Here is a 13591-nt window from a genome sequence, read left to right as displayed (position 1 = left end):
GATACGCTATCACTATAGTTATTCAATTGAAACTTCTCACATATTTATGATTATAGCGGATCTCCAATATACTTAAACATAAACATCCTAGCCTTATTTATTAGCCTACTTAATCTATCTTGCTTCTTTAATTTTTAAGACAAAACCCAAAAAATTATGAATTTCAACTAAAACATTAATTTGTGAGATCCAAAGTGCTGTTTCTATTAAATTATTATGGAAAAGGAACCTAAATATAAATTTTTAAAACTCTAGCTCTTTTCTGTTGCGCCATTTGATTTTTACAGAAAAACGTCCAAATTTCGAAAATGGTTCAAGTTATCGAACTGATATTCAACACATATTGATTTAGTATTACTCCTGACATACTAGAACCGTTTCAGGTTATTTATTTGATTTTAAAAGTATTGCGCAACATTTATTACATCAGAACTAGTTACAGCGGACTGGCTGGCACACAATGGAAAGACTGATGTGAATTTACTACGGCGTGAGTAGGCTGCTTCCCTACATGATAACCTCAGATGTTGAGTGCCGTAGTGCTCAGAGCCTTTTTTTTTTTTTTTTTCATTGAGGGGTGGACATGGTCCCCAAGGTTAGATACATATTTGTGTTGATCCATTGCGCCTTCCAGAATGACGACATCATACAGGGAATGCCACGAAAACATTGCTCAGACGATAACACTCTTTCTTCCAACCTGGACCCTTACGACGATTGTTCAAGGGTGTTTGTTTTCAGTATGACGGAGATGTGATTCATCCGAAAAGTCCACCTGTCGCCACTCGGAGACTGTGCAGAAGCGGTATTGCCGTGCAAATTTTCCCCTTTGTCGCTGATGAACAGCAGAAAGCACGAACAAGGCGCCTGCTGTGGAGGTCCATATGTCGCCATGTTCGCCGAGCGATCGTCGAAGAAACGCTGTAGGTAGCTGCTTGGCCCATTTGGGCCGTCAGTCGCTCAACAGTTGAACGTCTATTCGCCTGTAGACATCCCCGAAGCAGTCGCTCACACCTGAGATCTATGATTTGTGGTACACCACAGTTGGCTCGGCGCCAGCTTTTTTTTTTCCTTTATTGTGATTTCATTCCCCTGCCCCATATGGGCAGGGGAGGACTGTCAGCGGCACAATCCGCCGCTCTTCAGCCGAGTGACATAACAACTTAAAATAAGAATAAAATGTTACATACATAAGGCGAGAAAGGGGAACCTAAAACAGAATAATGGGAGAAAATGGAGGTAAAAAATAGACTAACATGGAGACGTTCATGGAGGACAGTTAAAAGTCACCAGAAAGTTGAAAAACACATTGGCGATTCTTCAAAACTCAGAGAAGACACTGAATGGTCATGCACACGTTAAAAGTCAGCCACAGTAGTAAAAACACTCCGAAACAACACACTTAAAACCCACTTGGAGCACACACGACGAAGAATAAAACTGCCAGGTAGGACCTGCCGAGGGAAAGGGCAGAGAGGATGGAAACGGAGGGGAGAGCATGGGGCAGGCGCCAGCTTTCGGTGTCCCCACTTTTCCATGCACGGTCCCACAGCGACACGTGAGCAGTTCACAAACTTAGCTGTTTCTGAAATGCTTCCACCTTTTTCCGAAAGCTAACGATCATGCTGTTCTGTATGTGGGTTAAATCGCTCCGTTTCCGCATTACGACAACGACTCCACTTTCGTCCGCCCCCCCCCCCCTGACAGTCATTATACAGCCTCCACTGCTAGTGCTGCCGCCTGCCATCTGTGAGTGATTACTGAACATCGACGTCGAACTTAGATGTTAGCCTCTTTCATTAAGAACGCACTGGGAAAATACTGAATACTTCGTTACTTCACAATAATTTATTTAGGTCTTCTGCCAACAGGGCAACGGCCTTGCCGCAGTGGATACACCGGTTCCCGTGAGATCACCGAAGTTAAGCGCTGTTGGGCGTGGCCGGCACTTGGATGGGTGACCATCCAGTCGCCATGCGCTGTTGCCATTTTTCGGGGTGCACTCAGCCTCGTGGTGCCAATTGAGGAGCTTCTCGACCGAATAGTAGCGGCTTCGGTCAAGAATACCATCATAACGACCGGGAGAGCGGTGTGCTGACCCCACGCCCCTCCTATCTGCATCCTCCTCGGAGGATGACACGGCGGTCGGATGGTCCCGGTAGGCTACTCGTGGCCTGAAGACGGAATGCTTCTGCCAACAGCCTAGATTTTAATTACGATCTCCTACAAAGAAATTAGTTTTCCCCTACTGTTATAAGTGGCTGCCAAATATGTATCACTTTCCTTCCTCTCCACTCCTCTGCACCCATATCCTAAGCTCCGTTTACACTAGCAAGTTACTGCAGCAATTTACTTGCGCGGAGGAACTTGCCGCGAATTTTGCGAGTGTAAACATATCGCCAGGTCGACTTGCGACCGTAGCAATTCCCGCTTCCAGTGTGAACACAGCGCAAGAAGTATCTGCAAGTAACTTGCAGCTTTTACGATTTCCTTCTATTTCCTGCAACTAGGAAGCGCAAGTTATAGTAAGTATGTAGCCTGCATACCACTCATATTCAACATTTTACTTAATGTGGTGACTTAATTTTATGCAACTATCTTACGTATTATATGCAAACAGATTTCAGAAATGGAGGATAAACAGGAATGGATGAAGCAGTATACAGAATATTTTATTGAAGCCGTGGAGACCTACCCCGAAATATGGAACGTGCATAGCCGAGACTTTAAGGATAGAGTGAAGAAGATGAGCGCATTAAATGACATCTCGTCAATATTCGACACATCTGTGAAAGAAGTACAGAGAAAGTAGCTTAACTGGAAGACACAACCACTATGCCACCTGCATCCACTCGCTTGTTGTTTTAGGTGTCTAGAAAAAGGCGATGTGTAATTATTACATGTTCTATTTAATTCGCTTGTCACTTTCCATTTTATGAGCATTAGAAAACAAAAACATTTTTATAAGCATATCATTCTGTAAAATGCAGTTTATTTCAATAAAAATTTAATTTCATTGTTGTGAAAAATGGCTCTACATACGTCGAGCACGATCAGAGAAATCGTGCTGACAGGAATATGAAACAAGTACATTAGGGACTGGTATGAGTCTCCTACAAAGAAAAGATTTCAAAATTCAAACAGTTTTTGGTTCTATGTTTCACATAAATAAATGAAATGCCTATTTTATTCGTAGCTCACCGGTAGCTATAAATCATAGAATGACTAGCAAACGTTCCTTTGCTGAAATAGCAGTACGGAAGTGTGTGTCTCGTTTTGATATGACGGGCACTATTAACATCAACAAATACTCTAGATCATTTGAGGACATTCTGCAAAAGTTTTCAAAAGTATCCATGTTCTCGATACTAAGTTCTTGGAAAAGGTTATTATAGGCACCATTTGCGATCTTCTCATTATCTACTCTCTAACCCAAATATTCTCTTTTTCTTTTTCACGTTTTGCATTACAATAACAAGAGCTGCAGCATATCTCACCCACCTACTTGTCATTTTACACTTCGGCTGACACTGGTAGTGGTACTGTAAGTATACGTAAACAGTATCAGCTAGCTGTTGACGCAAGTTTCTTGCGAACGAACTTGCGAAACTATCTTGCTTAATTCTTGCGCTGCTGTGTAAACACAGCTGCAAGCGGCTAGCAAAAACTTGCAGCAATAACTTCTGCAAGCGACTTGCTAGTGTAAACACAGTATAAGGCTTGGTTTGCAACGGCACCCCTCTTCACTCTCCCAAATTCCTCCTACAAACGCCGGCCCACACAAACACTCTCTCACGCACTACCCCTACTGCTACGTTCCCATGATACCCCTCTCCCTGACAGTCCACACCCACTCATCACTTCACTCGTCTATGTCTCAATTTTAATCAATAAACACACCGGCATTTTACTTTTTAACTTATGCAAATGTCCGCGTCTCTTTTACATTTTGTTAAACATTCATTTGACATTTCATGCTTATCAATATTTTAATTATTGAACAAATCTGCCTTTTATATTTTAAATTATGCAACTGACAGTCTGTCTTTTTATTGTGTCAAGCACTAATTTCGTCAACCACTGCGTATAAATTTATATAATGTTTTCAAATTTTTACTCATATATGGCTGAAGAGCAGAGACTGACAGCCCACCCCTCGCTCGTATTGTGACGCAAGGAATGAAATGACTATAAAGGGAAAAAAAGTAACATATCACTGCGCTGTCTTCAACTGATATTAACTCACGATTCTTTGCAATTATTTTCACAAAAATACTTTCCATAAATTGTCCATTACCTGCGGGGCTCGAGACACTTCTTCTTAATATTTTTGAACTATTCCTTTCTCAAAAGTAAGCTTTTCTTTGCTCTCCTGGGCCGCAGCCTGACCGTCACACTCGGCTGTTCGCCATCGACCTAAAGCGAACAGAACCTATCGGGGAATCTCCGAACATTAGTATGAACCTCTAACGTCCAGAACGCTCTTAAATCAGCGACATCGCAGACATAGAGAACAAGCTGCTAATATCGATTCTTAGCAAACTACCGACAAGAGGATGTTAAGCTTCGTTTGCACTACCGAAAACAACCTCGCACAACAGTTACACAAGTCTCGCGTTGTGTCAACGTGGTCTCTACCAAGAAACATGTTGTGCGAAGGTATTTCACGGTAAGCCAGACCCGTGTTGATTATAGGGCCCGAAAAACTTTGTTTCGCTTCTCTTATTTCGTGTGGTGTAAACGTCGTTCCTTGTTGCAGTTGGGCAGTCAGCCGGGAAATTTTAACCAGATACTGTAAACTTGGGCGTCAATCACTTCTCACAAAAAACTGCAGCGTCACAGCCAGCTTTTCTCGAACAGTTACTGCTTTTTTTCAGCTACGTATCCAGATTTTCGATTTTTGGGCTGGTGAGTCGTACAACGTATTCAAAATCTTCCCCCGTCGTGTGCACGAAGTCCCTGGCGTAGCTTCGACAGTTCCACTGCTATTTCCCTCATAATCAGGATCCCATACTGCCACCACCGACGGAATAGTTCCTTACCCCCACCAGCAGTGAGCTCGTTGCGATTTCTTTTTTCATTATAGCGTCGTCATGAGGGCGAACGCGGATGCAGCAGGTGGAGGTACAACAAAGCACGCTGATGCGGTTGTCTCGTCCAAACTGACGACTCACCCTTTTCGTGCCTGTTCGTGCAACGTTTCCCTATATGAAAACGAAAGGGCGACACAGCAATTTTGGGAAACGGCCATACACACAGAACGTGAAAGTATCATAGATAAAATTGTTCCAAAATAATTATTCAACAGATCTGCATCTGACTGCGTCTGCGAACTTGTTTCGTGTCCTCCTCCATTTTGCCAGTAATGAAACATGTATTTGACTCAGTAGTCAAGTTTACGAGAATAATGTCGTTCGTGCAATGGCATTAAGATGGTACTGAAAAATTAACTTTTGGCCCTGATGTTTACTTAAGGATCTTGAGTAATGCCAGTTGTGCAATGGCATAAAATTTGTTGTTTGAAATAACTTTGCTCTGATAACTTTAGTTATACCAAAATAGATTTCAAACCATGAACTACACATATACGTTGCATAGAGGCCTCACTTTCTTTACTTTCTTTCATTTAGTGGGTAACTTTACTTTACTACTACTCATTTTCATATTCAATACAAACAAAGGATGTGGATTATGATTCAGGCTGTTAGATTTAAACACAATGTTGATATATATATATATATATATATATATATATATATATATATATATATTTTTAAATCTAACACAATGTTTATATATATATATATATATATATATATATATATATATATATATATATATATATCAACATTGTGTTTAAATCTAACAGCCTGAATCATAATCCACATATATATATATATATATATATATATATATATATATATATATATATATATATATATATACAGGGTGATTCAAAAAGAATACCACAACTTTAAAAATGTGTATTTAATGAAAGAAACATAATATAACCTTCTGTTATACATCATTACAAAGAGTATTTAAAAAGGTTTTTTTTCACTCAAAAACAAGTTCAGAGATGTTCAATATGGCCCCCTCCAGACACACGAGCAATATCAACCCGATACTCCAACTCGTTCCACACTCTCTGTAGCATATCAGGCGTAACAGTTTCGATAGCTGCTGTTATTTCTCGTTTCAAATCATCAATGGTGGCTGGGAGAGGTGGCCGAAACACCATATCCTTAACATACCCCCATAAGAAAAAATCGCAGGGGGTAAGATCAGGGCTTCTTGGAGGCCAGTGATGAAGTGCTCTGTCACGAGCTGCCTGGCGGCCGATCCATCGCCTCGGGTAGTTGACGATAAGGTTTCATAACTAACCGTTTTCGTAGGACTCTCCATACAGTTGATTGTGGAATTTGCAACTCTCTGCTATCTCTGCGAGTCGATTTTCCTAGGCTGCGAACAAATGCTTGCTGGATGCGTGCTACATTTTCATCACTCGTTCTCGGCCGTCCAGAACTTTTCCCTTTGCACAAACACCCATTCTCTGTAAACTGTTTATACCAACGTTTAATACACCACCTATCAGGAGGTTTAACACCATACTTCGTTCGAAATGCACGCTGAAAAACTGTCGTCGATTCACTTCTGCCGTACTCAATAACACAAAAAGCTTTCTGTTGAGTGGTCGCCATCTTAGCATCAACTGACGCTGACGCCTAGTCAACAGCGCCTCAAGCGAACAAATGTACAACTAAATGAAACTTTATAGCTCCCTTAATTCGCCGACAGATAGTGCTTAGCTCAGCCTTTTGTCGTTGCAGAGTTTTAAATTCCTAAAGTTGTGGTATTCTTTTTGAATCACCCTGTATATATATATATATATATATATATATATATATATATATATATATATATATATATATTTTGTGTGTGTGTGTGTGTTAACAATTTAAGTCATATACAAAAATTACCATTTCCAACATTTTTGTAGCACAGATCACTCTTACAAAAAACTTTACAAAACGCTTACTGCGTCAAACCTTGGACATACAAATCCTGACTCTGAACATTATCTAACAAAAACCATTTTTGAAATCATTATATAGCTTCTCCCATTAACGTGCTAAAGTTTGCTCAGTGTACAACCTGAAAACTGCGTAGCGCGAATCCTACCTTAAAGCTGTCACCACACGTCTGCTTCCTCTGGGCACCTAACTGCGACTACTGAGTTTTTTACTGGGCGCTCCCGGCTCATCGAAGATCCTCCTACTCAAAGATATTATACTCATTCCACCTTGCAGTTGGCAACTAGCAACTTTGTTTTCTGGATCTAACCTGATCAGACCTTAGCACATGCCTTTCAAACGGTTATGTATGGAGGCTCAGGAGGTCGACAAAAACATGGGAGCTTCAAAAATAAAATACATTATAATGCATAATACGATGTAGGAAACCAGTTTACATTCAAAATAGCCTCTAATCATCTCGTAACGGATAAATACAGGTCCTGTATGGTTTCCAAGCGAATTTTGCACTATTGTCCTCACAAAACAGTGGCAAGCTCATGTAACGATGATGGTTCAAATGGTTCAAATGGCTCTGAGCAGTATGGGACTTAACATCTGAGGTCATCAGTCCCCTAGACTTAGAACTACTTAAACCTAACACACACATCCATGCCCGAGGCAGGATTCGAACCTGCGACCGTAGCAGCAGTGCGGTTCCAGACTGAAGCGCCTAGATCCGCTCGGCCACTCCGGCCGGCTAACGATGATGGACGTGGATAGCGATGACAGACGTTTGTTGTAAAAGCAGACCGCAAAAGCTGAATAATATTGAGATCTGGTGACGGTGGTAGCCATGGAAGATGCGATATTCGTTCCCGTGCTCATGAAACCAGTCCTGGACGGAGGAAGCTGTTTGAACAGGGACCCCGTCCTCTTGGTTCTCAACATCACTGTTGGGCAACAAACATTGTACCACGGGACGGACCTGAACAACCAAAATGATACATAAACATTGGCAGTAATACGATAGTGCAGAACAACTACGGCGGACATGAAGCACCACGATCTGACTGCCCAAATCATCAATGAACCTGGACTCGCATTCGGGAGAACGACGGTTCAATCCCGCGACCGGCCATCCAGATTTAGGTTTTCCGTGATTTCCCTAAATAGCTCCAGGCAAATGCCGGGATGGTTCCTTTGAAAGGGCACGGCCGACTTCCTTCCCTAATCCGATAAGACCGATGACCTAACTGGTTGCCGGCCGCTGGTGGCCGAGCGGTTCTGGGCGCTTCAGTCTGGAACCGCGCGACCGCTACGGTCGCAGGTTTGAAGCCTGCCTCGGGCATGGATGTGTGTGATGTCCTTAGGTTAGTTAGGTTTAAGAAGTTCTAGGTTCTATGGGACTGATGACCTGAGATGTTAAGTCCCATAGTGCTCAGAGCCATTTGAACCTCACTGTTTGGTCTCTTCCCCCAAACAATACAGTACAATACAATCAATGAACTCCCGCCATGTTTCACTCTTGGTTCGCAAGCTCGGTCAGAAGTTGGAAACAGTGTGAAGCAAAACTCATCGGACCAAATATCTTTCTTCCATTGTCCATAGTCCAGGTTTTATTGCTTCGACGCCATGTTTTCCTATTACCGGCATTTGCATCAGTTATGAGTAGTCTTGGAATTACAACCCGGCCTGCAATTCCCAGGTAATGGAGCTCCGTTCGCGTTGTTTCGGTGCTGACAGAGTTCGTCTGTCCAGCATTCTGTTCCGCAATAACTTTTGCGCTACAGTCCTCTTCTATGGCCTTCTGTCACAATCACTGAGGACACACTTCCTTTGGCATTGTGACATAGAGGATGAGGATTTTTCGCTTTCCCTGTATGTGGATAAATTTTCGATGCGCTACCTCTTGAAACTCTTGGGACACCAAACACGTCGTCTACTTTGGTTACGGAAGCACTCACTGCACGAGCACCAACGATTTGAGCGCGTTGTATTTCAGGTAGCTCCGGTAAAATGCATTCACAAGTGCACAGCGCACAGTTCTAACCACGAGTCCGCCTGCTTAGCTGAGTGGTAAGGTGTTTGCCTAAAACGCGGCGGGCCCGGGTTCGATTCCGGGTCGGGAACTGGGTGTGGACTGTGTGTTGTGTCGTCCTGATCACCATTTCCTCATCACCGACCCCAAGTCGCCCAATGTGGCATCATGTGAAATAGGACTTGAAACCCGGCGGCCGAACTTCGCCGGATGGGGCCCCCAGTCCACAATGCCACACGACCACTTTTTTTTTTTTTTTTCATTTCTGACCACGAAAGGCATTTGCAATGTACTGGGGATTTCGCATAGGTGGTGTTCGTAGTAAAACAGAACAGCGCAATCTGCAGGCTCGGTTAATGTGGTGTGCGTACTGTAAGACCTTCGGTACACACACCATCAGATTATTTGACTTGTCGCTCTTACGAAGTAGGCGAGTGTCAGCAATATGTCTCGTGGTCTTATCGTGGCGTGTTTATCTTCTGCCGTTAGGTCGACGATAGAAATGCCACTTGCATGCTTAGAGTAGCAGATTGACGGTGACCAACTTTAAACAGAACTTGATTAATTTTCACACACATTTATTAAAATAATAACAAGCATAAATATTACTTAACTTGGTTCTGGATGCTATTTACAATTGACAATCTGAAGTTCCTTTGGTATTGGTAAGTTAATCTTATTCTCACATATATCTCTGATACCTGACAAAAGTGTCTATATATTTATCTTCATGGCTATTTACAGGAATATGGTAATCGTATTAGGCACAGACTGAAACTTGACTATAGAGTGGTGCATACAAATGCAGACTGGTACAGACTGGTGCGTACAAATGCAGACTGGTACAGACTGGTATTGGTAAGTTAATCTTATTCTCACATATATCTCTGATACCTGACAAAAGTGTCTATATTATTTATCTTCATGGCTATTTACAGGAATATGGTAATCGTATTAGGCGCAGACTGAAACTTGACTATAGAGTGGTGCATACAAATGCAGACTGGTACAGACTGGTGCAGACAAATGCAGACTGACTAATAGGAGGGCTCTACAGTCATTATAATACCTTGCGCGTTCATGTATCACTGCGCGAGTGTGATCCGAGAGGAGAAAAGGTTCTACGTCAGCAGCAATCTCATTGGCTGCGTTACATATTAATACGCGGATCGGCGGAAGCAGAATTTGGTCCGTCTCTAAGGCAGCGCCATCTCGTAGTGCGGAGACGGACGAGCGCTGCGCCTGCACTGTTGTGCGCACCGGGGCGCGCTCTAGTGGGAAAGTTGTGTACGCGCTCATTACGCGGAACTATGTACACAACAGTTAGCATCTAGATTTATATCGAAGCATACATTTCTCGTGGTGCTTCCACATTTCTGTCGATCCCCTGTAGATGAAAGAGCAAGAAGGGCCCACCGAGGGCTGCAGTGGCAGAGACGCGGACGCTGGCGGGTACTCACGGATCCTGGAGACGGGCCCGAAGACGGTCCTGGAGCCCTGGACGGTGGAGCAGTTCCAGCGGCGCTGCCGGAACTGCCACTGGCACTCCTGGAGCGCGGCGCGGGCGGCCCGCCGGGCGGCGGCCACGTGGTCCGCGTGCAGCCGGCACAGCCGCTCCGCCGCGCCGCCCCCCAGCAGGGAGCACGCCTCCGACTCCGGCACCGACTCCGCCCCCGCACCCGCCTCCGGCCGCTCCAGTCCCAGCTGTCTGCAACACAGTAAGAGACTCCGGTTAGCCAACGAATCTCTCCCCCACTCTTAAGAACAGAGGAGGCTTTTCGCTAGTAGAGTGATGTTTACGAATCGCTTCTTGGAGAACTTGGTAAGTTAGCAGATGTGCCATTCAGACAATTTCTGTCTGCCCCTGGAAGATAGATATCAGAATGTGTAAGTTTTGTGGATTATCGTATTCAATCGCGTTCACTTTGGCTCAGTTATGACAGGGGCGCGTTCTGTGTTGTTATTGCATTTCACAGCGATTTTTAGGGTTCCGTACATCAACCGGTAAAATCGGAACCCTTAAAGGCTGGCTTTGTTGTCCGTATGTCTATCTGCCTGCGCGAATGTTAAGACCTCTTTTTCCCAGGAACGATTAGAGATATCAGGTTGAACTCAATGTCCAATACTAAGGTCTACGATCCACTGACCGTTTAAATCATTTAAGTTCCGAAGTCAATGCAAAAAAATGCAAATGTGTGTGAAATCTTATGGGACTTAACTGCTAAGGTCATCAGTCCCAAAGCTTACACACTACTTAACCTAAATTATCCTAAGAACAAACGCACACACCCATGCCCGAGGGAGGACTCGAACCTCCGCCAGGACCAGCCGCACAGTCCATGATTGCAGCGCCTAAGACCGCGCGGCTCCGAAGTCAATGCAGCCAAAGATACGGCCATATATGTCTCATATTATAATACTCGCAAACCGATTCATCAAAACCTTTGGATAAACTGTCTAAACGGCCTACGGGTCTAGCGGTAAAGCGCGTGCCTAGAAACCCAGATTCTCCGGGATCCAATACCGGTCGGACCACGGATTTTTCACGCTTCGTTTTAACCTAGCCTTCACCTCTCAACGATGTGACGAATCGCCACAAACAACACGTGGTTCGGATTCCACGTTGAACTCTGGGTCCCCTTGCCTGGGTTGGACAACTGGGGTATGTTGTTGTTCTTGTTGTTGTTGTTGTTGTGGTTGTGGTGGTCTTCAGTACTGAGACTGGTTTGATGCAGCTCTCCATGCTACCCTATCCTGTGCAAGCTTCTTCATCTCCCAGTACAAACTGTAACCTACATCCTTCTGAATCTACTTAGTCTATTCATCTCTTGGTCTCCCTATACGATTTTTACCCTCCACGTTGCCCTCCAGTATTAAATTTGTGATCCCTTGATACCTCAGAACATGTCCTACTAACCGGTCCCTTCTTCTTGTCAAGTTGTGCCACATACTCCTCTTCTCCCCAATTCTATTCAATACTTCATCATTAGTTACGTGATCTACCCATCTAATCTTCAGCACTCTTCTGTAGCACCACATTTCGAAAGCTTCTTTTCTCTTCTTGTCCAAACTCTTTATCGTCCATGTTTCACTTCCATACATGGTTACACTCCATACAAATACTTTCAGAAACGACTTCCTGACAACTTAAATCAATACTCGATGTTAACAAATTTCTCTTCTTCAGAAACGCTTTCCTTGCCATTGTAAGTCTACATTTTGTATCCTCTCTACGTCAATCATCATCAGTTATTTTGCTCCCCAAATAGCAAAACTCCTTTACTACTTTAAGTGTCTCATTTCCTAATCTAATTCCTTCAGCATCACCCGACTTAATTCGATTACATTCCATTATCCTCGTTTTGCTTTTGTTGATGTTCATCTTATATCCTCCTTTCAAGACACTATCCATTCCGTTCAATAGCTGTTCCAAGTCCTTTGCTGTCTCTGACAGAATTACAATGTCATCGGCGAACCTCAAAGTTTTTATTTCTTCTCCATGGATTTTAATACCTACTCCGAATTTTTCTTTTGTTTCCCTTACTGCTTGCTCAGTATACAGATTGAATAACATCGGGGAGAGGCTACAACCCTGTCTCACTCCCTTCCCAACCACTGCTTCCCTTTCATGCCCCTCGACTCTTATAACTGCCATCTGGTTCCTGTACAAATTGTAAATAGCCTTTCGCTCCCTGGGTTTTACCCCTGCACCTTCAGAATTTGAAAGAGAGTATTCCAGTCAACGTTGTCAAAACCTTTCTCTAAGTCCACAAATGCTAGAAACGTAGGTTTGCCTTTCCTTAATCTTTCTTCTAAGATAAGTCGTAAGGTCAGTATTGCCTCACGTGTTCCAATATTTCTACGGAATCCAAACTGATCTTCCCCGAGGTCGGCTTCTACCAGTTTCTCCATTCGTCTGTAAAGAATTCGTGTTAGTATTTTGCAGCTGTGGCTTATTAAACTGATAGTTCGATAATTTTCACATCCGTCAACTCCTGCTTTCTTTGGGATTGGAATTATTATATTCTTCTTGAAGTCTGAGGGTATTTCGCCTGTCTCATTCATCTTGCTCACCAGATGGTAGAGTTTTGTCAGGACTGGCTCTCCCAAGGCCGTCAGTAGTTCTAATGGAATGTTGTCTACTCCCGGGGCCTTGTTTCGGCTCAGGTCTTTCAGTGCTCTGTCAAACTCTTCACGCAGTATCGTATCTCCCATTTCATCTTCATCTACATCCTCTTCCATTTCCACAATATTGTCCTCAAGTACATCGCCCTTGTATAGACCCTCTACAGACTCCTTCCATCTTTTTGCTTTCCCTTCTTTGCTTAGAACTGGGTTTCCATCTGAGCTCTTGATATTCATACAAGTGGTTCTCTTTTCTCCAAAGGTCTCTTTAATTTTCCTCTAGGTAGTATCTATCTTACCCCTATTGAGATAAGCCTCTACATCCTTACATTTGTCCTCTAGCCATCCCTGCTTAGCCATTTTGCCCTTCCTGTCGATCTCATTTTTGAGACTTTTGTATTCCTTTTTGCCT

At 43.4% G+C, this 13591-nt stretch overlaps 1 protein-coding gene and 1 pseudogene across 1 annotated transcript in view; one reads left to right on the top strand and one right to left on the bottom strand.

Annotated features, from left to right (window-relative positions):
• LOC126263260 (protein Wnt-5b-like) overlaps positions 1-13591 on the bottom strand; it is a 329472-nt gene that overhangs the window by 297733 nt on the left and 18148 nt on the right. The window contains exon 2 of the mRNA XM_049960346.1: positions 10515-10762. Within this exon, the coding sequence (XP_049816303.1) occupies positions 10515-10762 (248 nt within the window). The remainder of the gene's footprint in view (positions 1-10514; positions 10763-13591) is intronic.
• Positions 1872-1988, top strand: LOC126264011 (5S ribosomal RNA; annotated as a pseudogene).

This window comes from Schistocerca nitens, chromosome 6 (assembly GCF_023898315.1).
Source record: "Schistocerca nitens isolate TAMUIC-IGC-003100 chromosome 6, iqSchNite1.1, whole genome shotgun sequence".
NCBI lineage: Eukaryota > Metazoa > Arthropoda > Insecta > Orthoptera > Acrididae > Schistocerca > Schistocerca nitens.
Note: the sequence above shows the minus strand (reverse complement) of the source record. Positions and strands in the feature narration are given on the sequence as shown.